This window comes from Armigeres subalbatus, chromosome 1 (genome assembly GCF_024139115.2).
Source record: "Armigeres subalbatus isolate Guangzhou_Male chromosome 1, GZ_Asu_2, whole genome shotgun sequence".
NCBI classification, from domain to species: domain Eukaryota; kingdom Metazoa; phylum Arthropoda; class Insecta; order Diptera; family Culicidae; genus Armigeres; species Armigeres subalbatus.
The window spans coordinates 89179934-89206005 of NC_085139.1; the positions used below are offsets into that span (position 1 = coordinate 89179934).

A 26072-nucleotide genomic window follows, 5' to 3' on the forward strand; every position below is an offset into this window, starting at 1 on the left:
AATTTTATATTTATTTATTGCTCATTCCCTGATTTCTTTTTTGGTAATATCCTATTTTTTCTGGAAAATTTCTAATTTTAAATGGAAATTTTATTTAGCTGCCATTCTGAGACAGATCCTGAACAGGACTGTTTTTTCGTCACGGGAGGTACTAGATTAATGTTTTTGTCACTTTCTGATAGCAATTGTAAGACCCCCCGTGTTTTGTTTTGCGAAAAATCGTGCGTGCACGAATTTGTTGTCATTCAAGTGTATTCAACACCTCAAGCACGTTGTTGAATGATTTTTTAAGTGAAATTTGTCGCTAAAATAATATGAACGATTGTTTTGTTCGTAATTTATAATAATTGCTGTTATAGTTGCTATTTACAAAAATATTAATCAGTTATGGTTAAAGTTGAGTTACCCTCATCAGGTAAGGTCATTGTTTTAATATGTGAAACAAAAATATCTACATTCAAGATCTGTTTCTGGTCTGTTCGGTTACACAGGTACCGAGAGTGATACACAGCTGACTCCTCTCGCTGCTTCTACGCAGAAGACACCTCCAAAAAAAGTAAAACCAGATAGCAGTCACGAAAGCGATGATGACGACGACAGCGCGTCTTCTGGATCAGAAGACGTCCCAAATCAGTCATATACAAGTTCCATTTCAAGCATACCGAAGTCGGTGCAAAACACTAAGGAAAAGTATCTGGACAAGTTTCCTTCCGTCAGACTCAGTAAGCCAAAATACAACGTGGACATAGATCTAAGCGACTCAAGTGATGAGGTCTGGATTATCAAGTGCCCCTCATCAATAGAAGCTAAAAAAGTTCTTCTGGGATCCAAATTTGAAAACTTTTCGTTAGGATCGGTAACAAAAATAAGTTCGCCTAAACAGAACTACCAGTTGGAAGGGGTTGTAGTAAACAATGATAGCAAGAAACCAGTGACAATCATGGCCGGCACCGAGTTCAAGTCATTTGTCCCGGTGGGAACCATTCAAATACGCGAAGCCATGGAAATGGATGATGTGTGTCCACTACCAATAAAAGGCGGTACGCACATATCTGCACTGGATGACAACCAGGAAATACCATTCCCGGAGGATATCCGAGACATACATCCACTACTGGGGTTTGATTACAAGCGGACGCAGAAATTGCCCAAACACGTGAAAAAAGCTTTGTCACTGGCACGACAACGTTCCGAAGCATTTTATCTTCAGAAGGAAGAGGTAACTCTAGAGAAAACAATCAAAAAGGAACCGAATTTGACACCACCGACCGAAGGAAAAATGTCAAAAAAACGAAAGCGCGATGAAGCGCTTTTGGATATGGATTTTGTGGATTCCACTCCGGCTGATGATGCAATTCAAATGATGATCAAGGAAGAAGCGCAACCCGACCCGCTTCGGAAGAAAGCAAAACGAGAAAATACGGCTGCCGCAGAAGATGATTTGTCCTGGTTGAACGACATGTGAGGTGTGGTAATAAAACCAAAAGGTATGTTGGAGATTTATGTATTTGGAACGGAAAAGAACTGTCCTCTACATGTTCCTACGACATGTCATTATATTATAGCTGGTAGCGAGATTCTTTTCTTTTCCTTTGATGATTTGACTTAACATGAGTTCTACTGGAGGTCGTCTTCGATATCCGCAGCACATCGGAAGCCAAGATTTCCCGCTGAACTGTCCTCTGTATTCTGCGATCTAGCTGCACACCTGTACCTGTAGCAGTATGACTCGTGACATAGATACGACCCGCCTTTCTTAACCCTATTTGGTGGTTTAACATTTTCCTTCCCGTCCCACAAATCGGCCGTCCATTCCCACACGTTTCCAACCATGTTGTACAAATCATAGTTGTTCTGTTTGAACTTATCTACAGGGCAAGTTCCCTCACAGTCATCGTCCACTTTATTTCCATCTGGAAATTCCCCTTGCCAGATATTCATGTAATGTTCGTTTTTCGGCATCAGTTTATTCCCCCACGGGAATAATTTCCCTCGGCGTCCGCCTCGACAAGCCACTTCCCACTCGGCCTCGGTTGGCAGTCGCTTTCCCAGCCATTTACAGTAAGCCACAGCATCATTCCAAGACACGTGAACCACCGGATGGTTCATTCTGGTCTCGATTCCTCTTTTTTTGTCACCCTCCGGATAACGCCAACTTGCTCCGGTTATTTTGTACCACCACAATGCAGCAGCCACTCTGTAGTCCTTGTACTTCTCTCGAACTTTCGCATTCAGAAACGTTTGGAAGACAAAACTATCTCCGAATTGTTCCGCGTCTGTTATGTATTCCGTTTTCTTAACAAACTCTTCGAATTCTAGATTTGAAACCTCGTATCGATCCAGATAAAATGCTTTAATTTCTATCTCCTTTTCCGGTCCCTCGTGATCGCTGATGAAAAATGGTTCGTTGGTTCCTATGAAATATTTCCCTCCTGGGATCAAACTCATTCCCTCGATTATTTTCGTATGCCTTATCAGGTCCAACAAATCGTCGTCGTTATGATGGTTCTTATGGTGCTTTTTATCGGGGAAGATTACGATGTCTGATGGTTTCTGATCGTCTGGTATGGTTCGCTTCAGTTTGTTGCAACCACAATCGGAAACGACTGAGCTCGCAGAGCACAAGACCAATATAAGAATTAATTGTCCCTTCATTCCAATGCTGCAGAACCGCAGTGAGTCACACATAGTACAAAATTAAATGTAGAATATTTGGTATTACAAAAAAATAATTACGAACAAGCAAATTTGTATACAACAAAACCAGAACAGTAACTGACAAAATTTTCAAAACGACTTATCTGCTTTTGTAAACAAAGATTCAAACGACGATTTGACGAATCTGATAGCTCTCCCACGCAAACCAACACCATCAACAGGTAGCGGAAACCTTCGCCTACCTATTGGTGGTGTTGTTTTGCGTGGGAGAACTATCAGATTCGTCAAATCGTCGATTGAATCTTTGTTTACAAAAGCAGATAAGTCGTTTTGAAAATTTTGTCTTGAGTTCTTCAGGAGTTACTCCAAAACAGTTTATTTTTACAAAACAGCACCGCTCAAACGTCATTGTGTTCATTCGGTGCACGTCCTCATCATCTTACACGCTAACCTGAAACAACTCAGTGGCTGGGTCGTTTGTACTAGCAACCCTATAACCAGAGACCGGCGGAGTGAAAAACTGTAGAAATGGCAACGTATGAAAATGCATGAAATCGTGAAAATAACACTGGCAGCACTTGAACTTTTTGCTTGCTTCTTATGGAAGCAAAAAGTAAACAAGTCGAATTGGAACCGCTTTTGACGGTTCGATTGGAAACAAGATGGCGTCTTCGCCGATCTCTTATTCTAGTATTTCTAGTTTGTACCCGAATTTTTGACGTTGGACTTACGTCTTTCTTTACTATACTGGGTGTCATTTAGATTTTTGGAAATCGAGAGCGTTACGTTGCAAGGGAAGATTTTGAACGTTACTAGCGCCTTTATCTTTCGATGGATTTTGAAGATTTATATTGTCTATGCAGGTCATCGCTGGAACGTCGCGTCGCTCAACCAGTGAGCGCTTTCCAGTTTGGTGCTGTAGCGATGCATTGAATCTGCCTGCGTCGCTGAAGCACTCACTGAAAAGGGTCGCCAGCGACCAGTTCAGTCGAGCGACGTAGTTGAGACAAGGTCATACATGTTCTTGATTTTATCTGCATCGACAATATATCAATCGACTTGGACACTCTCCAGCATTTTGCTTATTTCACTGAAACTTAAGATTATTAACGATAAGCTATTGAAAATTTCAATTCTTGTCAAAGCCAGCAAAAATTTCATATGTAACCAATCCCGTGCATTCCTAAAGGCTACTTTACACCTCGGGAAAATTTTCCGCCGGATTTTGGTCCCCGTGCATTTTCAATGGGGCCGGGATTTTGATTTTCCGTGCCCAAATCCCGAAAACATCGCATATGCAAAAATGCATGGGGAAAAAATCCGCGGACCAAATTCCCGAGGTGTAAGGTGGCCTTAACACGGACATCAGAATGCGATATGTCACAGGCCTTCGGGTCCGTCGGAAGATTTTCTTTGTGTATAAAAGAAGCAGTGCCTGCCGCGTGCGAGTCATTACAATTAGAGATGTCGTAAAATCCCGATTAATCGATTAGCAACTAATCGATTATTCTCGATTCCTGTCGATTATTGAATCGATTGATCGTTGGATAGTAATCGATTCAAAATTAATCGATTATTACAACGATGAATCGATTAATCGAAGTAATCAATTAATTTGTGACATCCTTATGATGTCGTAAAATCCTGATTATTCGATTAGTAATAAATCGATTACTCTCGATCTCTCTCGATTATTGAATCGATTAATCGTTAGGTAATGATCGATTCAAAATTAATCGATTATTACAACGATTAATCGATTAATCGAAGTAATCGATTAATTTACGACATTTCTAATTACAATTTGTGACAGCAGCGCGTACTGACGTGCTTTTAGCTCGCGCATTTTTCGTTTCGTTCGTTCGTTCGCTGTGTTTACCTACACAGCGACAGCATGCAGTCACCAGTTCTGATTTCATATAAAAAAAATCAACTACACTGATGAAAATAAAAATTTATTTGCATTTATTTGCAGAAGGTATTAGCAATTAAAGATGCACGTTCAGCAATAGTGTTAATATCCATTTTAGATTAGAAAATTTTGCTGAATTACAGTATCCCCCCGCTTATCCGAACCTCGTTAGTCCGACGACTCGTTAATCCGGATCTCGCTAATTCGGAATAGTCCGGCCATACATTTGTCGGATCAGCGGGGTATACTGTACATGTAAATGTTTTAAAAAAGTCCGCAAAAATAATTCCCAGAACGTCCCAGAAGAATATTAAAAACTTTATCTTGTACTTTGTTTTTATTTTCTGAGAAATTGTATCATTAAACTTGACGTAGACATGGAGTTTGGAATCAAAACATTAAATAATTTTTCGTTGATGTATTAGCAGTATCTCCTCTATTATAGTAGGGTCACTGCTCCTTGACTAGTGTCTTATTTTGCGTTTTTTTTTCATCATTTTTCATCTTTGTTTGGAAAACGGGACAGTTCCCCCAAAATAGCACATTTTGCCCAAGTCTGAAAATTTTATAAATAGAATTGTTTAACTTCAAATACTATCATCAATAAGAGATCTATGAATACCCTACACTTGCTTGAGTAAATAAGGGCTTAATAGTTTTCTAACAAAGCAATTCTTATTATGTATTTAATTATTAGTTTTATTTCCAGAAGTTTTGAATACACAAATTGCAAATAATTCTACACAGCATGGAAGTTCTCTTTCCAATATCAATACCTATAATCAAACTCTATAGATACAAAAGTTAAAAGTTAAATGTAAATACGTTACGTTTATACAAGTCCTACGTCTACTCGCGGTTATGTTGAAAACATTACCCATTGCTCGTTTTTCAATATTAGCAGTTCTATGTATAATCTGAGTATGTCAACAAAATGGATCTGAGTCAGACGAACCCGAAATTTGGGTAACCGGGGACCTCGCCGGGGACTTAAACATTTTTGGATATAACAACATGGCGTATGCGGGAGTAAATGCTAGGTGATTTCGCTGAATGCAGCAAGAAAAAGGTAAGTATGGTCAAATTAATGGCGGCGAAGCATTGTCGGCACAGCCGGCAAGTGATTGTGGGAAATTATTTTTTCTAACATTTTTTATAATTTAATAACAATAATAATTTTCTGGAGCGAAAATAGCTGGGTACTAGTTACTCAGATTTTTTTCGCTTGTTCGGTTACTCAGATTTGAGTGGACCCCCTAGTAGCGAAATTTGGCTCTTCCTGACGTAAGGAGTGGAAATATTCAGAATATTAATTTTACGTGATATCTAATATCAAGCTCCTGCATCTCCTCTTCACGATACATACATGAAACACGCAAATACTCGACGTTATTAGTTGAAATTAACATTTTAAAGTCTGACTGAATTCGCCCTATAGTAGACCCCCTGGGGGTCCATAATAGGAAATTGCTTCCGTATAGTCGACACTTCATTTGATTTTTATGTTCCGGGGACGTTTCGACCCGGCAGACGTTGTCCTGCATAGTAGACGAAAATGCGCGATGCAAAATACCCGTACGAATCTTTATTTTAATGTTTCACGATTTATTCAACCATACTCGTGATTTTCGCATGAGAAAATATCATATAAACCCGTCGGAAACGATAACGTACATATTTGCTGAAGGAATGGAGAAATAATCCATCCAGTCGTTTTCTAGTTATGCGGATACGAACACAGACCATTTCATTTTCATTATATAGAAGATAGAGAAGATAGATTAACATTGCCGTTCCCCTCGATTTTTGCGCTTACTCTGAGTAGCCGTAAAAGTAATCGGGAAAATCTTGATATCGAGTAAATCCACAATAATACTATTAGAGCAGTGCAATTAAACGACTTGCTCGTATGGTGGTTGATAAAAGAATGAATTGAATTTATTATTTGTCATTGTTGGCATTAATGTACGGCTTACTATGATTAACATGATTAACATCACAACACTCCTCCTTAAGACGATTATTGGGAAACTCCCATAGCTTGTCGATTTCGATCCAGTTTGATTCGTTGTAGAGCTTTTGTCAGTCCATCTGCCACCTGTTCATCAGTGCTAACATAGTTGATATTTACTATCTTTCGATCCAGAGCATCACGAATATAATGGTGCCGAATGTCGATGTGCTTTGTCCTTGGAGTGTACCCGCCATTTTTTGCAATAGATATAGTGCTTTGATTATCACAAAACAAATCTATTGACTGATTTGGGCCGAACTGTGATAGGAGTCCTTGCCACCATGATGCTTCCTGTACCGCTGCAGACAACGCCATATATTCTGCTTCGCAAGTAGATAATGCTACGGTTGACTGCCTTTTACAAGACCAAGATATCGCACCGCCTTGTAGCAGAAATATATATCCACTAGTTGATTTCCGGTCATCTGTGTCAGCGGCCCAGTCTGCGTCAGAAAAACCAATGATCTTTTTGTTTCCTGATGCTGAATATTGAAGTTTCATTTTTGAAGTTCCTCTCAGATAGCGCATCAAGTGTTTCACTGCCTGCCAATGATTAGATCCAGGATTTGTATTGTATCTGCTCAATTGGTTTACAGCAAACAGGATATCAGGTCGTGTGCACTGGGCAAGGTACATTAGGCACCCAACTGCCTCTTGATACGGTACCGTTGCCATTTGTTTAGCTTCTTCCACATTCTTCGGTGACATTTCTTTGGTTAGCTTGATAGTAGTGTTCATTGGTGTTGTAGTGGCTTTTGAATCTTGCATGTTGAAACGGACTAAAATCGATTCAATATAGACTTCTTGATCTAGTGTTATACCATCTTCGGTTTGCGTAATCCGGATCCCCAAACTACTTTTCGCTGGTCCAAGATCCTTCATGCGAAACATACTGCTCAGCTTTACCTTTACTTCATTTTTTATGTCTTCGTCGTTGGAAAACAACATTAGATCATCTACATAAATTGCAACAAACAGAATCTTGCCGTTGCAGATCTTGTAATATAAGCATGGATCGTAATTTGATGCCTTCAAGCCTAACTTCTTGAGTGCTGCATCTAGTTTTGCATTCCATACGCGGCTTGACTGCTTTAACCCATATAAAGCTTTCTTCAATCGGCATACTAACGGTCGCTTTCCAGGTTGCTCAAAACACGGAGGCTGCTCCATATATATTTCTTCTTCCAGATCACCTTGCAGAAAAGCCGTGACAGCATCCATTTGATCGACCAGAAGATTATGCTTAGCAGCGAGCGCGAATAAATACCGAAGCGAACTGTGACGAACCACTGGCGAATAGGTTTCATCGTAGTCCACCCCCCGTTTCGCTGAGAGTAGCCTTTGATAACGAGTCTTGCCTTATAGCGATCGATGTTCCCGGCAGCATCAAGTTTTGTTTTGTAAACCCATTTACATTTTATAGCCTTCCTTCCTTCAGGGAGATTTGTCAGTGACCATGTATTGTTATCCAGTAACGCCTGGTATTCCTCTTGCATTGCTTTCTTCCAGCGTTCGGAATCGTTCCGTGACAGTGCATCTTGATGAGTGTATGGATCATCAACTGTTGAACTTCTATCGTCTAACTTGGGTGCTGCGATTCCACTAAACTCACCCTGGCTCAAAAGTTCCATAAACGCTTGTGAACTGCAGGTCTCTTGTTGGAATGTTTCTGCAACATCGGGTTGATCATTGCTCTGCGATTCCGTGGATGAACAATTATTTTGGCTGTGACAGTCAGTTTGATTCTGAGAAGGAATGCAACTGGGAAGACCTTTTGGTGGAACTATAAAATCGTTGTACTTGCCTGGGAGTTTGTGCTCCCGACCGCTGCGCCTCGACACCTGTGACCTAGGTGGATATGAGAATTGTCGCGGTGGGAGCACAGGGGTCATGTCTACTACAGTGTCATTAGCAATATCAGCACTATCCTCATCGAACGTGTCATCGGAAGTTTCATCATTAACGTCGGTAAAGAACTCGTCATCCTCGTCATCGCTTAATACTGCTTCATTTTGAATACATTCTTGCGGAGTTAAAGAAATCGCTTCCTCGTGCTCTAGGAGAATAATCGTTTTCCGGTTTGAAGTTTCATGAATTGGGACAGCAGCATCAACGCCTTCGTTAATGAAATTTACTTCTCGACTTATTACGATTTTCTTGGACTGCAGATTGTACAATCTATATCCCTTTGATTCTTCGTCGAAACCAGTCAAGATGCATTCTTCAGACTTGGCATCCCACTTTTTGCGCTTTTGCTTCGGAACGAAAACCATTGACAGATTCAGCTTCCTACCCGTCCATGCTTCTTGAGGTGTAACATTGTGACCTTTAGTTGGAGAACGATTTAACAAGTACACTGCCGTGGCCACAGCTTCTGCCCAAAATGCTTTGGATACATTTGCCATGTGCAACATGCACCAAGCACGTTCCACGATCGACCTGTTTGCACGTTCCTCCATACCATTTTGCTCCGGAGTATAAGCATTTGTCGTCTGATGAATGATTCCGTGGCGCTTCAAATAGTTCTTGCAACCAGCGTTGACGTATTCTTTTCCGTTGTCTGTTCTGAGTATCTTCAACTTTCTTCCAGATTGTCGTTCCGCCATAGCGTGGAAATCCCGCGAAGTGTGAATGACCTAAGCTTTCGATTTCGTTTTCAAAAATACGTCCACATTCTACGCGACTTGTCATCGATGAAAACAATGTAGTAGCGGCTTCCTCCTAGCGACTTGACCTCCATTGGCCCACAAATGTCAGAATGAACTAGATCAAGTATCCCATCAGCACGAGAACCTTGCTCGCAGAAAGGATGTCGACTATGCTTGCCCATTGGGCATACCTTGCAGTCCGTCATATTACCTCCAACAATATTGACTCCGGTCACCAATCCATTGGCCAGGCTACGCACGCCATTAATATTGAGATGTCCCAAACGTTGATGCCAGACTTTCAAGCTTGCTGCTGATGAGCATACCATAACGCAATTCTTAGATTGTTTTCGTTCTTCTAGCTTGAACAGATCATGTTGATGACTACCAGTGGCTATGATGTCGCCGTCTTGATTTATCACCTTGCATCCTTCATTGTTGAAGATGACAGAGTGGCCCTTTTTCACAATCTGGTTGACCGACAATAGATTCGCTGATAGATCCGGCAAGTACTGAACTTCGCGAACAGGAATCTCGTCGTCACTACATCTAGGCTTCAGTAATATTGATCCAGTTGCTGCTATTTGCATAGTACCTCCGTTCGCTGCTACTACAGTACCACTTGAAGGCTTTGCGTTTGTCAACAGGTTACTGTTTCGCGTCATATGTACGCTAGCACCGGAGTCGAAAAACCATACTTCATCTTCCATCAGCCCGAAAGTAGACAATACGGCACAGAATGCGTTCTCCTTTTCAAACTTCGGCAATCTTTAGCTATATGACCATACTTCGCACATTTTCGACACTTTGGTCCTTTAGGTGGATCCGGTTTCTTTATTTGCTTACCGGGGTTACCATATCTTTTATTCGTAGCGAACGCCGATTCACTTGACAAAATACGCACCTCTTGAAGAAGTTTCGTTTTGATAATGTCGCCAGTGATGGCTATGCCCGAGTTCTCCAGCGCCATGATCATTGGACGATAATCGTCAGGTAAACCAGCCAACAACAGGGTTCCAATCCATTCTTCGCTGATTGCAAAACCTATTCCGTTGAGTTGATGTGCAGTCGATATGATTTGATTTACGTAAACTTCCAGAGATTCACAAGATGATAGTACGACTTGCTCGTATGGTGGTTGATAACAAAATGAATTGAATTTATTATTTGTCATTGTTGGCATTAATTAACGGCTTACTATGATTAACGTGATTAACATCACAACAAATACATAATGCGAAAATGGGTGGAGGGTCCACTAATGGTTTGGGGTTCACTATTGGGCACTTTACCCTACTCCCACTGGTTCATTTGATGCACGTCCTCAGACGATCCCCACCGATGTGTATCCAAATGAGTGTCTAGTATAGGAACGAAATGCGTTCATATTTTATTTATGCACTTGTTCTCGCACCGGTTGTTTCTATCAAGGTTGTTGAAGTGCAATCATGCTTCGCACCGGTGGTGAATATCCGGTTGCTATTGAGGCAAACACGGAAATAAATAAAATCAGGAAAAAAATATTATTTATTTTCAAATCTTTCAGAACGCGCTCCAACTTTTGTAATATAAGTATGTGCGTAATGCATTTTGTGATTATCAGATTAGCTAGACACACATCTGCTAGGTGGTGCTAGCTTATATGCAATAATTAAGTGAGGTGGATATCTCGAGATCTATAAGACTTAGCAAGATTTTGTCTTCTACAAAGTTGTTCGGGTAGCCATAACATTTATGATGGAGACTAGTTTAGTTTGGAATTCATACGCATAGTGGCGCTAGTGTATGAGAAATAACCTGTTAGGTTCAATATTTCTAAATCCGTTAGAGTTAGAAAGTGGCCATCTTCTACAAAGTTATCCGAATTATCTGTTAGGTTGGTTATGTTATATAAGATTTAAAAGGGTAGTCAAAACCAGAAGTTTAGTTTGAAACCGCAATACTCGTTGGCGCTCGAGTTGAGTTGAATCGAGTCAAGTACGAGACACTGAGAATGGCCTTACTGTAGAAGTCGAAATAAGTATCTGTCAAAGGTACAACCAAGTGGTGGAATTAAATGGAATTGTACGAACTCGTCTTATGGCAAGTAACTTTGTACAATACGGCAATATTCTGAAAATTCCAGATTTTGAGATATTTAACCTATCAGTTTATTTCTTATACACTAGCGCCGCTAAGCGATTGTGTTTAAAACTATACTTGCTTGCATCATGACGGTTTTCACCACCCGAACAACTTTGTGGAATACGGCAATATTCTAAAAATTCAGTTTTCGAAATATCTAACCTAGCAGGTAATTTCCGAGGTAATTTCTTATACACTAGCGCCACCAAGCGGTTATATCTTAATCTAAACCTGCATAGGTCATAATGGTTTTGACCACCCGAACAACTTTGTAGAAGGCGGCAATATTCTAAAAATTACATATTTTGAGATACCTGACCTATCAGGTTATTTCCAATACACTAGCGCCGCCAAGCGGTTGTATTATTAACTAAACTTGCTTTCGTCATGATGGTTTTAATCATCCGAACAACTTTGTAGAAGACGGCAATATTCTTAAGATTTCAACTATCGAAATATCTAACCTTTAAGGTTATTCACTAGCGCCGCCAAGCGGTTGTATTTCAAATTAAACTTGTTTTCGTCATGATGGTTTTGACCACCCGAACAACTTTGTAAAAGACGACAATATTATAAAATTTTCAGATTTCGAGATATCTAACCTATAAAATTATTTCTTACACTTTCGGCGAGAATCAGTTGAAATCCAAACTAAACTAACCTCCATCACAATGGTTTTTCTGATGAGTAAACGAATAATTTTAAAGAAGACGACACATTTATTATTTATGCGTTACTCTATATTTCCGTGTGATGGTTTGGCAACGGTTGGAGCGGGTCGCCAAATTTGCCAACTCGCTATTCACCGTAGGTTGCGTTTACATTTCCCAAACCCGTTTACCAACGACCGGTGCGAGTTCGCGTCATGATAGAGGTTGCTATTTTGGCTTTATTTACGCACTGGTGGGGATCGTCTCAGTATTTGCTTAATTTTTTTTTGTGTGTAAATTCATCTCATAAGCTCAAATCTAGGGATCCTATATTAAGAGATGTGCGAATACTTTTCCAGACGATTTAGCAACGCTGTTACTTTCGTAAACAAACGCTGCCAGCACTTGCCGTGGCGCAAAATGTTGGAGCTCGAACATGACTTTGCGTATAATGGCTTTTTCAGATTTCGTTATCTAACGTCCAACAGTGCATTATCACTAAAATAAAAGTGCAATACAAATGAACAAAGTACCATGCATAAGCTAGACTACTTCAACCTGCCAATATAAAACAAATTGTTTATTCGACAAAACTTTTCGTAAAATCTTTTTCATTACAATCACAATACCTTTCAATCCGCAACAATAACAATGTTCATTTGGCTCAGATTTTGGCAGCTCTCAATGCTCGATTGGCTCAAGATGGCCGCTTTCGCATATCTCTGAATGTAGGATCCCTACTCAAATCTTCAGTGATTTTTTTCAGTGCAAACATTTACCTTTGACAGCTGTCAAGTCATTCTTTCACCGAGTTTCAGCCACGTTAGAGAGTTATTTTCTTGAAGTCTGGTCGCGTAAAATACCAGATAAAACGGTTTAAATTCTGCGGAAAAGTCCCTACGCGGTCTATCCTGTTGATGATGAGTGAGACCATCGCATGTACGCCGGATTCGGCAATTTTCGATGCCCCACAGCTGCAATTTAACGAAGAAGGATGGGGTGAGTAGCTATGCACCAAAGCAGCAGCAGTGGCTTCTGCTTCTTTTTCTGTGGTGTTTGGTCGTGCGCGGTGTGAAAGTGATTTACCGACGTACCACTTTTGCAGGTCCCTGTGAACTTCCGGATGCGTTTAAGGACATTCCGTACCAGCCGTTCAGCAAGAGCGACCGTTTGGGCAAGATTTCCGACTGGACCGGCACGGCCCAGACCGATAAGAAGTATCCCAGTGAGTATTCAAATTTTGCGAGGAAAAGATAACCTCAAAGGGAGTGTAATATTAGGGTGTAGCACAAAAATATTAGAATCTTGTTTGTATTACGAGTTCAAAATAATGAATTTTCCTTAAAACTTGTTTTTATATTTTATTTGTAAAAAACAGTTTCTAATTGTTTATTAGAGAAACGTAAACCAGGTGGTTGAATCTTTTGTCAGGTCAGGAAGTTTTGAAGAAACTTTACATAGAAAAGCTAATGGATCTACCATTAAGATGAATACATCATGTATTCCTCTTGTCTATAACTGTCTTATATGAGATAAAATTATGTAAATTTATTATATTCTTTGGCTATACAGTTTTATTTAAAATTTGTAATCAGGTTATTTTGAGGGACATGAAGAATTAAAACATTATCATTAATAGCACTAAAGCAAATATGACCGTGAATATTTATTTCATTCTCAGATAAATATGCATCGCAGTTTGGAGGTGGTAACCAATACGCGTACTACCATGAAGAGGACGAGACGACATTCCATTTGGTGGACAGTGCTAGGATTCAAAAGCAGCCCCATCAACGCGGTCGCTTCCGTGGCAATATGAGAAACCAGCGGTAAGTAAACAGATTGTTTTTAATACCCTCGATGAAATGCAGCTCAAAGTTATTTTAAATTACGTGTTCTGAACGTAGTTAAAAAACTGTAGCTCTGTTTGAACACTCAATAATACCAACACAATTGAGTGTAAAAAAACAATCCATTTAGCGGATTGTGTTTTGTGGATGACGGTCAGAAGTCATCAGTTATTTGTTTTTACTAATTAATAATTTATTCAATTGACTTTTTTTTGTAGTGGACGCGGACGTGGTGGCCGAGGAGGTGTACAGGCCGGTGGAATGACAACGCTGTCCAAGAATGCCAACAAGGGACGCGATCAGCGCAGAGGCACGACCCGTAAATGGGGTGCCCGTCCGCCGCCGAAAATTCGCGACGCATCTGTCGCTGTCCGTCCGGATTGGGTTACGGTGGAAGAGATGGACTTCCCCCGGTTGAGCAAACTATCGCTTCCGAATGTCGAAAAGGGCGAAGATATTACCACTTGCGGCACGCTGGAATATTACGATAAGACTTACGATCGTGTCAATGTCAAGAACGAAAAGCCACTGCAGCGTGTGGATAGAATCTTCCACACAGTTACCACCACCGATGACCCTGTCATTCGTCTGCTGTCGAAGAGTCACGGAAACGTCTATGCAACCGATGCAATTTTGGCTACAATTATGTGCTGCACAAGGTCCAACTACTCGTGGGATATTGTCATTGAGAAGATAGGCGACAAACTTTTCATGGACAAGCGAGACAACACCGAGTTCGATTTGTTAACCGTAAACGAAACCGCTATTGAACCCCCGAATGAAGATGGAAACTCTTTGAACTCCCCTCGGAATTTGGCCATTGAAGCCACCTTCATTAACCACAATTTCAGCCAACAGGTATTGAAGAGTGGTGAGAAGGAACCCAAGTTCAAATTTGACCAACAGAATCCATTCATTGGCGATGATGAAGACGGTGAAGTCGCCAGCGTTGCTTACCGATACCGAAAATGGGACTTGAATAATGGTATTGAGCTGGTAGCCCGTTGCGAGCACGATGCTGTTCTGCTAACGCCTCAAGCAGACACGCAGTTTTTGACGATAAAGGCCCTGAACGAGTGGGACTCCAAGGTGGCCAACGGTGTCGAATGGCGTCAGAAGCTGGACACCCAGCGTGGTGCCGTATTGGCGAACGAACTGCGAAACAATTCCTGCAAATTGGCTAAGTGGACTGTGCAAGCTCTCCTGGCTGGATCCGATCAAATCAAGTTCGGATATGTATCTCGTGCCCACGTGCGAGATTCATCGCGTCACGTTATTCTTGGCACGCAGCAATTCAAGCCACAAGAATTCGCCAACCAGATCAATCTGAGCATGGACAACGCCTGGGGTATTCTGCGCTGCATCATTGACATATGCATGAAGCAAAAGGATGGCAAATATTTGATCATGAAGGACCCGAACAAACCAATGATCCGGTTGTACGATATTCCCGACAATACGTTCGAGTCGGATGGCGAAGAAGAGGAAGGTGACGACGGTGAGGCATTCCAAACGTATGCCTATGGGCCATCGATTACTACGACGACAGAAGCGAAAGCGGCTGCCGTCGCAGCAGCAGCAGCTGTTGCTGCTGCTGCTGCAGCTGCCGCTGCCGCAACATCGACTGCTGCTGCGACTGTTGCTGCAACGACTACTCCAACTGTACAGGCTGTCACGGAAACAGCCCCTACTTCTACGGAAGCCATTATTCCAGCAACTGCTATTAAGACATCTGCCGCAGTGGCAGCACAAAAGTAAGATCATTTTAATTCACTACACATTATTTATGGTAAAGAAGAGTTCTATCCAGTTAAACCGAGTAAACATTAGCCTTTTCTTGATTAATCAACATAAAATTTAGAAATCATTTTCAGTTGTAATGTACATCTTGCGCAAACTAAAGGGAATGATCAAATACTACAAAGAAATTAAAAAAGTTCTACCGGCAACGGGTGCAAACCGCTGTTGGAAGGGCACCAAAAAACAATGGACTGGTAATTTGGATCCGAACATCTTGTAGGTTGTAGGTAGCATGTACCGAAATGCCTCATACACTGGAGTACGTTACGTTTGAATCAAACGTGAATACCATATTGCCAAGTAAATTATACTTACAGCTTATCATTCGATCGAAAATTCTTAATTTGAAGCAGTAGATTGTCGAACAAACTGGATAACATGAGGTTCTGTCCACGATGTGATGAATGGTCACATAATCACTCGATTCTACCACATACACCCCGGAAATAATTATTAATTATAAGGGATTCGCTGATTTTCATACAATCCTAGTCTAAAATGGCTTAAATTTTCAATTAATGATGGTTTTATGTATGCGTGGTGGGCACGGCAAATGCTGGATAAAGCGTACCATTGGTAATTCGCGTACCTAAAGGAATAAAAAAGAACCCATCTCGAGCTCCTTAGCCTCATACCCAGCAACTCCTATCCCTACCTCCTCGTGGCGGGGGTTTGCTCCTCTCCGGAGGTGCAAATCTTACTGAGCGTCTGTTCTCCATGTCAGGATCGGCTCACAACAGCGTCTGATCACATAACATAAGTGGATCTTCGAACAAAATCCCTATCAAAAAGTTGACCCCCTTTCGGTGGGCCAAAACTGTTATAACGAGCGTCGGGAACATCGTTCTGTCATTCTCAAATGTAAACAAATACCATATGATCAGAAAATTAGAACACTTTGTTTCAAAGAGTACAAAGGTCAGGATAGGCAACCGATGTGTGGAGTAATTCAGTTTTAGCATGCATATATTTTAAACATTATCGAGAAATGGGAGATAATATCCAAAAATAAATATCTTCTGCGCTTTTGACAACAATGGACAACATATAAAATCAATATCGACATTTTCTTTATCTAAAACAGCTATTTTCAGGCGATTTTATAACAATATCTTTTTTCTACCGATTACTAGTATCGAAAAGAAATGATCCTAAAACTGGTTCAATATGTTTGTGTATGAATTGAAGAGAATTGAAGTTTTTTTTCAAAAGGTGGTAATTAAGATGTCGTTTAAGGTGATTATAGAATGAAGCCCGTGGTGAATTTCAAATTCACCACACGTTTATCTACATACATTTCCAAAACCCCAAATCTGGCGTAACAGTTTTCGTACAGTGCCGAAAATCAAATTATGATTGTTCAGCATAACTAAGCCAACGATCTACCATTATTTCAGCCCCATACGCGTTATGGTTCTGTCATCTCGTGCTCTTGAAAAAAATATTGGAAAAGCACGTGGTTTTCAAAATGGCCGATTTCTGGCTTCATTCTATAATCACCTTAAAACTGTACTACATTAGAAACTAATCTGTAAATATGCAGTTTTAGGTTTTTTCAAAAGGATGGCGAGGGATACACCAATGTTGGTTTTCAAGTTGCAAAAATGAGTTGCGAAATGAAATGAGTAAAAAACTAAACAGTTTTCAAAACTAAAGTTTTATTATTGACTAGATGCCATTCTTGTTAATACTTTTATACCGTATAGACTGCAATGTTGAATATATGTAAATCCTCTAACCTAAATCATTAACCAAGTATGCGAAAACAAACTCGCGGGACGGCAACGGGAGACGTTTTTAGTTTGGAATAACAATGAACTATATTAACGATGTTTCTGATCATTTTGAGAATTGAAAAGCTGTTTAAACACTAATTTACTTAATACGCTTTTACTATGCATTAGATTAGTTTGAATAACTTGACAAATTGCTTGATAATATTCTGGTAATAACGTTTCCAAATTTGTACCGATAAGGGGAAACATTGATTACGTTTATTGTTCAAACAGCAAAACACTGATATTGTGAACCAATATTGTAATACTTCATTCAAAAGTTTGGTGTTACCACAGATAACAGATATTGAGGCTGGCATCCGATACGTGTGTAAACATCCGCAACCGTTAATTCAAATGTATTTTAAATTGGGACCGCGTTTGGCAATCGATTGGAGATGGCGCAAGGATCATTGTTATTGAAAACGCAGCCCAAATGCGGCTGTCAAACGCATTGGCTGCGTTCGACGGTTGTTAATCAGCTGCATCCTTATGTACTGCCGCAATCAGTTGAGTAGATGGCAGTAGTGGGCCAACGTATATCAATTCAAAAGTTTACACAGGATTTTCAATAAAATTTGTTCTAGCTTCAATATCTGTTATCTGTGGTGTTACTGTAGTATGATAAATCGAAGTTTTATGTTCAAAATATTTCATAGTTAATTACAGAGTTTCAAAAGTGTATTCGTATAATTATGTTAATAATTAATTTTTTTAAAATCATATCATTTTATAATGATTGTAACTGACCTTCATGAGTCGGTCTTGAAAGGAACAGTCGATTCATGGAAATATCGAGATGTGGAATATAAAATCCTTGGAAAGCTCTTTGGAGGGACCATCACAGTAACCCAGAAAATATTGTTTTCATATGGCATAATTTGCTTCCATGTTCCGTCATCGAGTCATAGAACATCGACTCATGGAGGTTTGACTCTAATAATTTTAATGGTCCATGTTAACTATTTGAGGCAACGATTCTTTTATTTGACATTTTTCTCATGGTTATGCAGAAAGAAAGGTTTGAGCTCAATAACAAAAAGTTTCTTTACTATGTGCGTCTTGTTCTGTGTCTAGTGGGCTTGGTAGTCATATTGTTACCGTTTCTGCCTCATACGCTGTGTCGTTTCCTATATCTCCATCTTGATATTCTAGCAGTAATTTTTTTTTTTTCGTAGTTGCTACTCCGTAAATGAGTTTATTTTTTTTTTTTTTTTGTGGTTTTATTTGGCTTTACTTATATACACATAGCCTGCCAAGTGTTAGCTACAACCTACTACATATCAATATTACATTCAATTACAAAATTTGTTAAAGTAGTAAGAATGTCAATGTCTTTTTCCTTAAGTATAGTTTTCAGATCTGGTATTACATGTTTTCTAGTTAGAATTGCCCATAGTTTATGTCTCTGATTTACAAATCTGACACACTCGAATAACACATGACCTGGATCACCACGCGCTTCGCCACAAGAGCACGTGTCGTCGTCTATAATCCTGTTACGTGTGAGATGAGCCGGGAGGCGGGAGTGGTTGCTGATAAGTTTACACAGAATGACTACCTGTCTTCGATTGAACGGATCGTCCATGAACCAGGGTTGCTGAGAGACAGTGCGCAGAATACTATTGCAGAAACGACCTTTTGTTCCTTCGGACCAGTTATCCTGCCATATACGCAGTCCTTTTTGCTTCGCCGGGAAGCTAATATCTAGATGAGTCAGCTGATGTTGTTGTTCCGCTCCGCTAATGCACGCTTCTTTTGCCAGTTCGTCTGCTTCTTCATTCATGACAATGCCACTGTGGGAAGGAACCCAGAAGAATGTGATGTCAAAACCCTCGGACTCCGTTAAGTGTACTGTTTCCTTAATTTCGAACCAGGCCTTTGGAGTTGATGAATTAATGTCTCTCGATTGAAGACCTTTCAAGACACTCATGCTGTCTGTCATCACAACGTACTTTCCCCTAGCGGAATTTTTGATGAGACGCACTGCACTCAGTATTGCGAGAAGCTCTGCCATGTACACAGATATGCTTTGCGGTAGTCTCACACAAATACGGGGCGCCAAGAAGTTATTCACAACTGCGTATCCTGTTCCATTTGAACCCTTAGATCCATCGGTCGCACATACATGGGCTTCACCAAAGGATCTCCTTATTTCTCTCACTACTAATTCGTTTGCGGACAGCTCTCCAGGTTGTTTCATGATCGACTGCATTCGAAGATTGATGGAGAGTTGCTTTTTCCTCACTACTGGGTCGAAAAGAAAGCAAGGTAGGTTTGGAAGGCTATGATTACAGTGGAAGAAATCTTGCAAACAGGAAATAGGTTGCGAAAATATCGAGGTGTATCGAGGATTACATCTTCTAAGCCAGGATTCTAAGCCCAACCTCCTGTTGACAAACCGTAATCTAGCTGTGTCTCTCCGAATACCCAGAGGTGTTAATCCGGCCATCACTTCCAATGAACCTGTATGAGTCGTTTTAGTAGACCCGAGGCAAATACGAATACACGAGTACTGAATCCGATCTAGAGTCAAAGCGTCTTTTCTCGGTATCCGTTCCAAAAGAACTCCACCATATTCGAGAATTGGGCGGACACATGATTTGTATATTTGGAGCATGGTTCGGGGGTGCGCTCCCCAATATTGTCCAGCTATACTTCTTAGAAAATTAACATACGGAAGCGAGCGTTGTTTCACATAGTTTACATGGCGTGACCACGACAGGTTTGATGTTAGCTGTATTCCAAGTAGCTTCACAGATTCCACAACTGGTAATATTTGTTCATCGATGCGAATTATTGGAACTTCGTCGAATTTAACCTTCGAAATAACCATGACGTGGCATTTCGTCGATGATAGTTCAAGGCCAATGTTAGAGATGTCTTCTACCAAACAATTTAAACCGGCTTGCAAGACTTCACTCGTTTCTTCCAGAAGATTACCACAAACAGCTATGGTGAAGTCATCAGCATACCCCACTCGAATGATACGTCGAGGAATATTCTTCATCATTCTGGTTACTAGAATATTGAAGCAAATAGGACTCAACGGAGATCCTTGAGGGAGTCCTTTCCACGGATTACGGATAATTTCCTGCTTGTCATTAGTTTTGATCACAATTATTCTTTCTTGGAAGAGCCAATACACTGCCCTGATCATGCACATATCAATGCCCATTACTCTCATTTCTGCAACTAAACAGTTGATATCCACATTATCATAAGCACTTTTAATATCGATACTGCACAGAAGAACATGTTCACGTCTTTGAAATGCCCGATAAGATTCCTCGATAATAATGCTGACAGCGTCAATCGTGCTTTTCCCTTTTCGAAATCCGCACATCTCGAATGGAAAAAGTTGTTTATTTTCGATATACCATTCTAACTTTTCTTTAATCATTGCTTCATATGTCTTACGGAAACAAGACGCTAGAGCAATTGGACGAATCGTTGAGGCAGAGCTTATCTGTTGTCCCGGCTTTGGTATGGCTATTATTTGAAAAAGCTTCCACTCACTAGGCAGCTCTCCGTTCTCAAAAATTCGGTTGTAGATCCTAAGCAATGTCTGCATTCCAATAGATGGAAGGTTTGCAATGGCGGAATATGAAACGCCATCAGCACCAGGTGCCGTATCCTTTCCAGTCTTAATAACAGCTTGTAGATCACACATAGAAAAGTAATTGCCTCTAATATGATCTCCACAAGTGCATGCTGGAAACTCAATGGGAATGTTTCGAGAACAGCAAGGGGCAAGTTTATCCAGTAAACCCTCCAGAACGGCATTGGAGATACTTTGACGACTCCTGAAGCAGTTCGACCTTTGTAGCGACGTGCCATTTTCCAAAGTGTGTTGATTGAGGTAGAGCTATCGAGACCATCACAAAACACTTTCCAGCTCAATGTTTTCTTCTCCTTTATCATTTCTCTAAATTGGTTTTCAGATTTCCTGTAGGCTTCTGTAAGCTTCGTATGTTAACACTCGTTTCCATGTTTTGAATGCCGCTCTGGATTCCTGTTTGGCTGAGGTGAGTTCTTCGTCCAGGTACGGTGGCGGAATCTTCGTATTTCCAGATCTTAATGGAGGATTAGGTGCGGAATGTACGAGAGCATTCCATACCATCCCAAAAATCCGACATAGTCCAACGTCTCTCCAGTTTGTTCGAAAGCTTCCAAGTCATTAGCTATTTTGCTAGTATATGTTTCCCATTTTATTTTCTTCCAATTTAAAATTGTCTGAGTTTGTTGGATTGTTGTGTCTAGTAACCCGAACACGATAGGAAAATGGTCACTTCCTGCAGGATTGTCGAGAACTTTCCAGCCGAACAGCAGACTTACTTCTGGTGAAGTTATAGTGAGATCGATAGCACTCCATGAATGATTTTGGTCGAAACGTGTTGATTCACCATTATTAAGAACGATGAGATTTTCCGAATCCAGAGCTTCATATAAGTAACGACCACGTTGATTTTCACTATGATTCCCCCACATCTGATGCTTGGCGTTAAAATCTCCACCAACGACGTAGGGTTTTGGTATCGAACGGAAAAATTGAATAAAATTGTTCTCCGATACGTTCGCTTGAGGGTGTATGTAGATGGATACAATCGTTATAACGCCGACACTAGTTCGAACTTGACAGGAAATATGCTGGATATCAACGTGAGTATTCAGTTGAAAGGCCGAAGGGTTCAATTCTTTCCGAATCGCAAGTGCAACGCCCATTGAGTTTCTACGATGATCTTTACGAAATGTTACATAATGCGGGATGTTTAGATACGTAGTTCGATCGAGATGAGTCTCACTTAAGAAGACGATACTAGATTGGAGTTCGTTAATAAGGTCAATCAGCACCGAGCGTTTGCTGAGCAAACCTCGGCAATTCCATTGCAAACATCGTATTGATTCAACATCCATTGTATCCACTAGCGTGGATTATTATCATAAGCGTAACGTATTGAGATACTGCTTTACGTGATTATTGACCATCTCGGAAATTCTGTCAAGAACGAGATCACGAATTTTGATTCTTGATTCCACATCTCCAGGAGCGACCTCCAGGACTTCGGCCATTACATCCACTACCTCATTTGAGACCATACCGGACTGAATAGATTTGCATACCCCTTCCGAAATGTTTACCTCGAGTTGGGGAAGCTCATCGTGCCAGTCGGTGTCATTCAAACGGCGTTTCGGTGCAGGAGCAGTCGTGACGGAATTATTCAAAGAAGGTGAGACGATTGACGATGCAGATTCTAGAGAGACGGTTATTGATGCACATTCCATAGATTGAGTACGCTGATTGTTTTCTTGATGAATAGTAGTTCCGGATTCTTCCTGTATCACGGAACAGAACCAGTCAATATATCCTTGAGAATGAGAGTGTTGGCGTTCAGCATCTTGCTTCTTCTTTGTGATGATTTTTTGACATCTTCTGTGATCATTTGCTTTATGAGCACCCTGACAATTGACACACTGGGGATTTTCCTGCATACATTGATGTTCGGGATCATTATTTCCTTCCAGACAGTTGGGGCAGCGTATAGCACTTTTACAATTCTTCTTGTCGTGTCCCAGTTACCACATTGACGAGTTTGGTACACGTAAGGCACTAGACCATCGAATGTAAATATGACAGTATACAACGATTTGATTGAGCCATCATTCGTTTTTTTGGTTATGGGACGACACTCAACTATCGGTGGATTTTCTGTTTGGTACATTTTAGCTTTATCGAATGCAACAGCCGTTGTTAATTCCTCCGTATCCACTTCGGGCTCGATGTAAGCCACACCGAGGCACTCCACTAAACGTTGCGGGATCGAGAATTTTACGTTTTCTTGCTCTGTTTCCACCAGTAGGTTGGCGGCCCGAGCTGAGCGCATCAAGATTTTAGCTTCTTCTTTGACATCGGAATAGATCGGATATAATCGCTTCCGAACTTTTGGATTAGCATTTTCCTATTTTAGTAGCAACAATGTTGGCACCGTTTCTTGATTCTGCGATTATCAAAAACGGACCGGAATTTGCCTCGTTGTATTTTCTTATCCGCCGCACGGGCAGACTATCATCGTTGGGGACCGGCATTTGCCGCACAATAGTTGTGAGCGTAGGTAGAGAAAAAGAGATGTTATTGACTTGCTTCACAGAGCGAACAATATCGATGTGATACGTACCAGTGCACAAACAAGACAGTTCTAGCAGTAATTGCTAGAACTGTAAATAAACAAAAAGATAGTTTCCTACATCAAACTAAAATTCCATCAATTGCTTTCTTCTGTCAACTCGTTAACTAAGATGAACCCGTGCTACTCGAACCTTCTCCAAAAATGTCAATAAAGTCCGCATGAACTCGTGACAAGTGCAATGTATATTCGGCTTGCAATGGTTTACTGTTTAGAGTTGCATTGCTGCTCACTTTTCTGATTCACAGTGCCCGGTAAACGGTGACATCAAGATCAACGAATACAAAACGAGCTGTCTTTCCTCAAGATCGGTAAATTTTTTTACCAACTAGTTGACCCGGCAGACGTTCTACTGCAAAGTAGGCAAAAGTGTGCGTTGTGAACTGCCCATGCGAAATTTCCATACGAATCTCATTATTTTCGCATGAGGATATATCATGTGAGCCCGTCGGAAACGACAAAGAATCTGCTGAAGGAATGAAGGAAATCCATCCAGCCGTTTCGAGTTATGCGGATACGATTTAATTTTTATTATCCAGAGATATTATTTACATCAACATCAGCACTTTAAACCATCAATATGGAAGAATTGGGTTACAAAACTTTAAAACAATAAGAAAATTATTAATCTTTTTTGTGGATTGTCTTTACCGGTCATAAGACGAGTTTAGTACTATTCAATTTTATTCCATACTAGTCGACCCGGCAGACGTTGTCCTGCATAGTAGACGAAAATGGCAATATGGACTACCCAAGCAAAGTTTCCATACGATTCTTAATTTTAGTTATTCACGGTTTGCTCAACTTTACTCGTAATTATCCCGTTAGGAAATATCATATAAACCCGTCGGAAACTATAACGAATGTTTCTGCTGAAGAAATGAAAAAATCCATTCAGCCGTTTTCGAGTTATGCGGATACGAACACAGACCATTTCATTTTTATATATAAGATTTGACTAATTTTGGTGTGAATAATAATCAGATAAACAGTAAAAATCACGCGACCCCTTGCTAATTCAATACTGTTATACCATATCTTTTGACGTTTCGATGTTCCGTATAACACATTTAATCTGTTATAAGGGTACAACTTTTGCTACCCGAGTTACACATATGTTATGTGGTCTGATCTCCACGTTAGGTGCGGCTGATCATCGTCCGAGTGCCAGCGGGGGACTCTAAATGAAACTGTGCAGCATGGTCCACCAGGAATAAGGAGGAATGGTCCTCCGGAAATTTATTACGCATATTCGACGATGTGCTCAAGAAGCGTGGATTCGGCAGCGTAGCGATGCAGGAGGTTTGTAGGAAGGGATCAATGTTGCGAACGTTTAGAGGTAATCATACCATCTACTAGAGCTGCGGCAACACACGAGCTGGGAACAGCTTTCATAGTGATATGCAATATGCGATATGCAAAGGCGCGTGATCGGGTGGTGGCCAATCAATGAAAGAATGTGCAGGTTCAGCATCAAAGGCCGGTTCTTCAACTTCAGCATAATCAACGTCCATAGCCTACACTCCGGAAGCACTGATAATGATAAGGACGCATTCTACGTGCAGCTGGAACGTGAGTACGACGGCTATTTAAACCACGACGTCAAAATCATCATAGGAGATTTGAACGCTCAGGTTGGCCAAGAGGAGGAGTTTAGACCGACTATTGGAAAGTTCAGCGCTCACCGGCTGACGAACGAAAACGGCCTACGACTAATTGATTTCGCCGCCTCCAAGAATATGGCCAATCGCAGCACCTACTTCTAACACAGCCTTCCGTATCGGTACACCTGGAGATCATCACTCCAGATAGAATCACAAATCGACCACGTTCTGATTGATGGACGGCACTTCTCCGACATTATCGACGTCAGGACATATCGTGGCGCTAACATCGAATCTGACCACTATCTGGTGATGGTTAAACTGCACCCAAAACTATCCGTCATCAACAATGTTCAGTACCGAGGACCGCCGCAGTACGAAATAGAGCGACTGAAGCAACCTATCGTCGCCACTGCATACGCGCAGCTTCTGGAGGCAGCGTTGCCGGAAGAGGGTGAGCTCGATGGGGCCCTTCTTGAGGACTGCTGGAATACAGTTAAAGTTCCATTAACGAGATGGAACAGCTGTGCCGTTCTCAAGAAACACGCAAGTTCTATCAGAAGCTCAACGCATCCTGCAAAGGCTTCGTGCCGTGAGCCTAAATGTGCAGGTATAAGGATGGGAGCATCTTGACGGACGAACGTGTGGTGATCGAAAGGTGGAAGCAGCACTACGAGGAACATTTGAATGGCGCTGAGAGTAAAGGCAGTGAAAGTCAAGACAGCGGAGAAGATGGCTACGTCAGTTCAGCGGATGATGGAAGCCAACCAGCCCCCACCTTGAGGGATGTTAAGGATGCCATCCAACAGCTAAGGAAATCCTTCAAAAATGTCGTGAATACCAGGTCCCAAC

The 26072-nt window shown here is 41.0% G+C and overlaps 3 protein-coding genes across 3 annotated transcripts; 2 read left to right on the forward strand and 1 right to left on the reverse strand.

The window, feature by feature from the left end:
* Positions 1-218: 218 nt before the first annotated feature.
* LOC134228099 (uncharacterized) lies at positions 219-1490 on the forward strand. Its single transcript, XM_062709886.1, has 2 exons — positions 219-415; positions 492-1490. Exons 1-2 carry the CDS (start codon positions 388-390, stop codon positions 1463-1465), a joined length of 1002 nt encoding a protein of 333 aa, XP_062565870.1. The 5' UTR covers positions 219-387; the 3' UTR covers positions 1466-1490.
* Positions 1489-2871, reverse strand: LOC134228092 (formylglycine-generating enzyme). The gene has a single exon (XM_062709875.1). It carries the CDS (start codon positions 2686-2688, stop codon positions 1618-1620), a length of 1071 nt encoding a protein of 356 aa, XP_062565859.1. The 5' UTR covers positions 2689-2871; the 3' UTR covers positions 1489-1617.
* A 9918-nt stretch (positions 2872-12789) lies between these two features.
* On the forward strand, positions 12790-15843 carry LOC134228108 (eukaryotic translation initiation factor 3 subunit D). Its single transcript, XM_062709893.1, has 4 exons — positions 12790-13005; positions 13112-13231; positions 13688-13835; positions 14075-15843. The coding sequence occupies exons 1-4, from the start codon at positions 12924-12926 to the stop codon at positions 15612-15614; spliced, it is 1890 nt and encodes a 629-aa protein (XP_062565877.1). The 5' UTR covers positions 12790-12923; the 3' UTR covers positions 15615-15843.
* The last annotated feature ends 10229 nt before the right edge of the window (positions 15844-26072 follow it).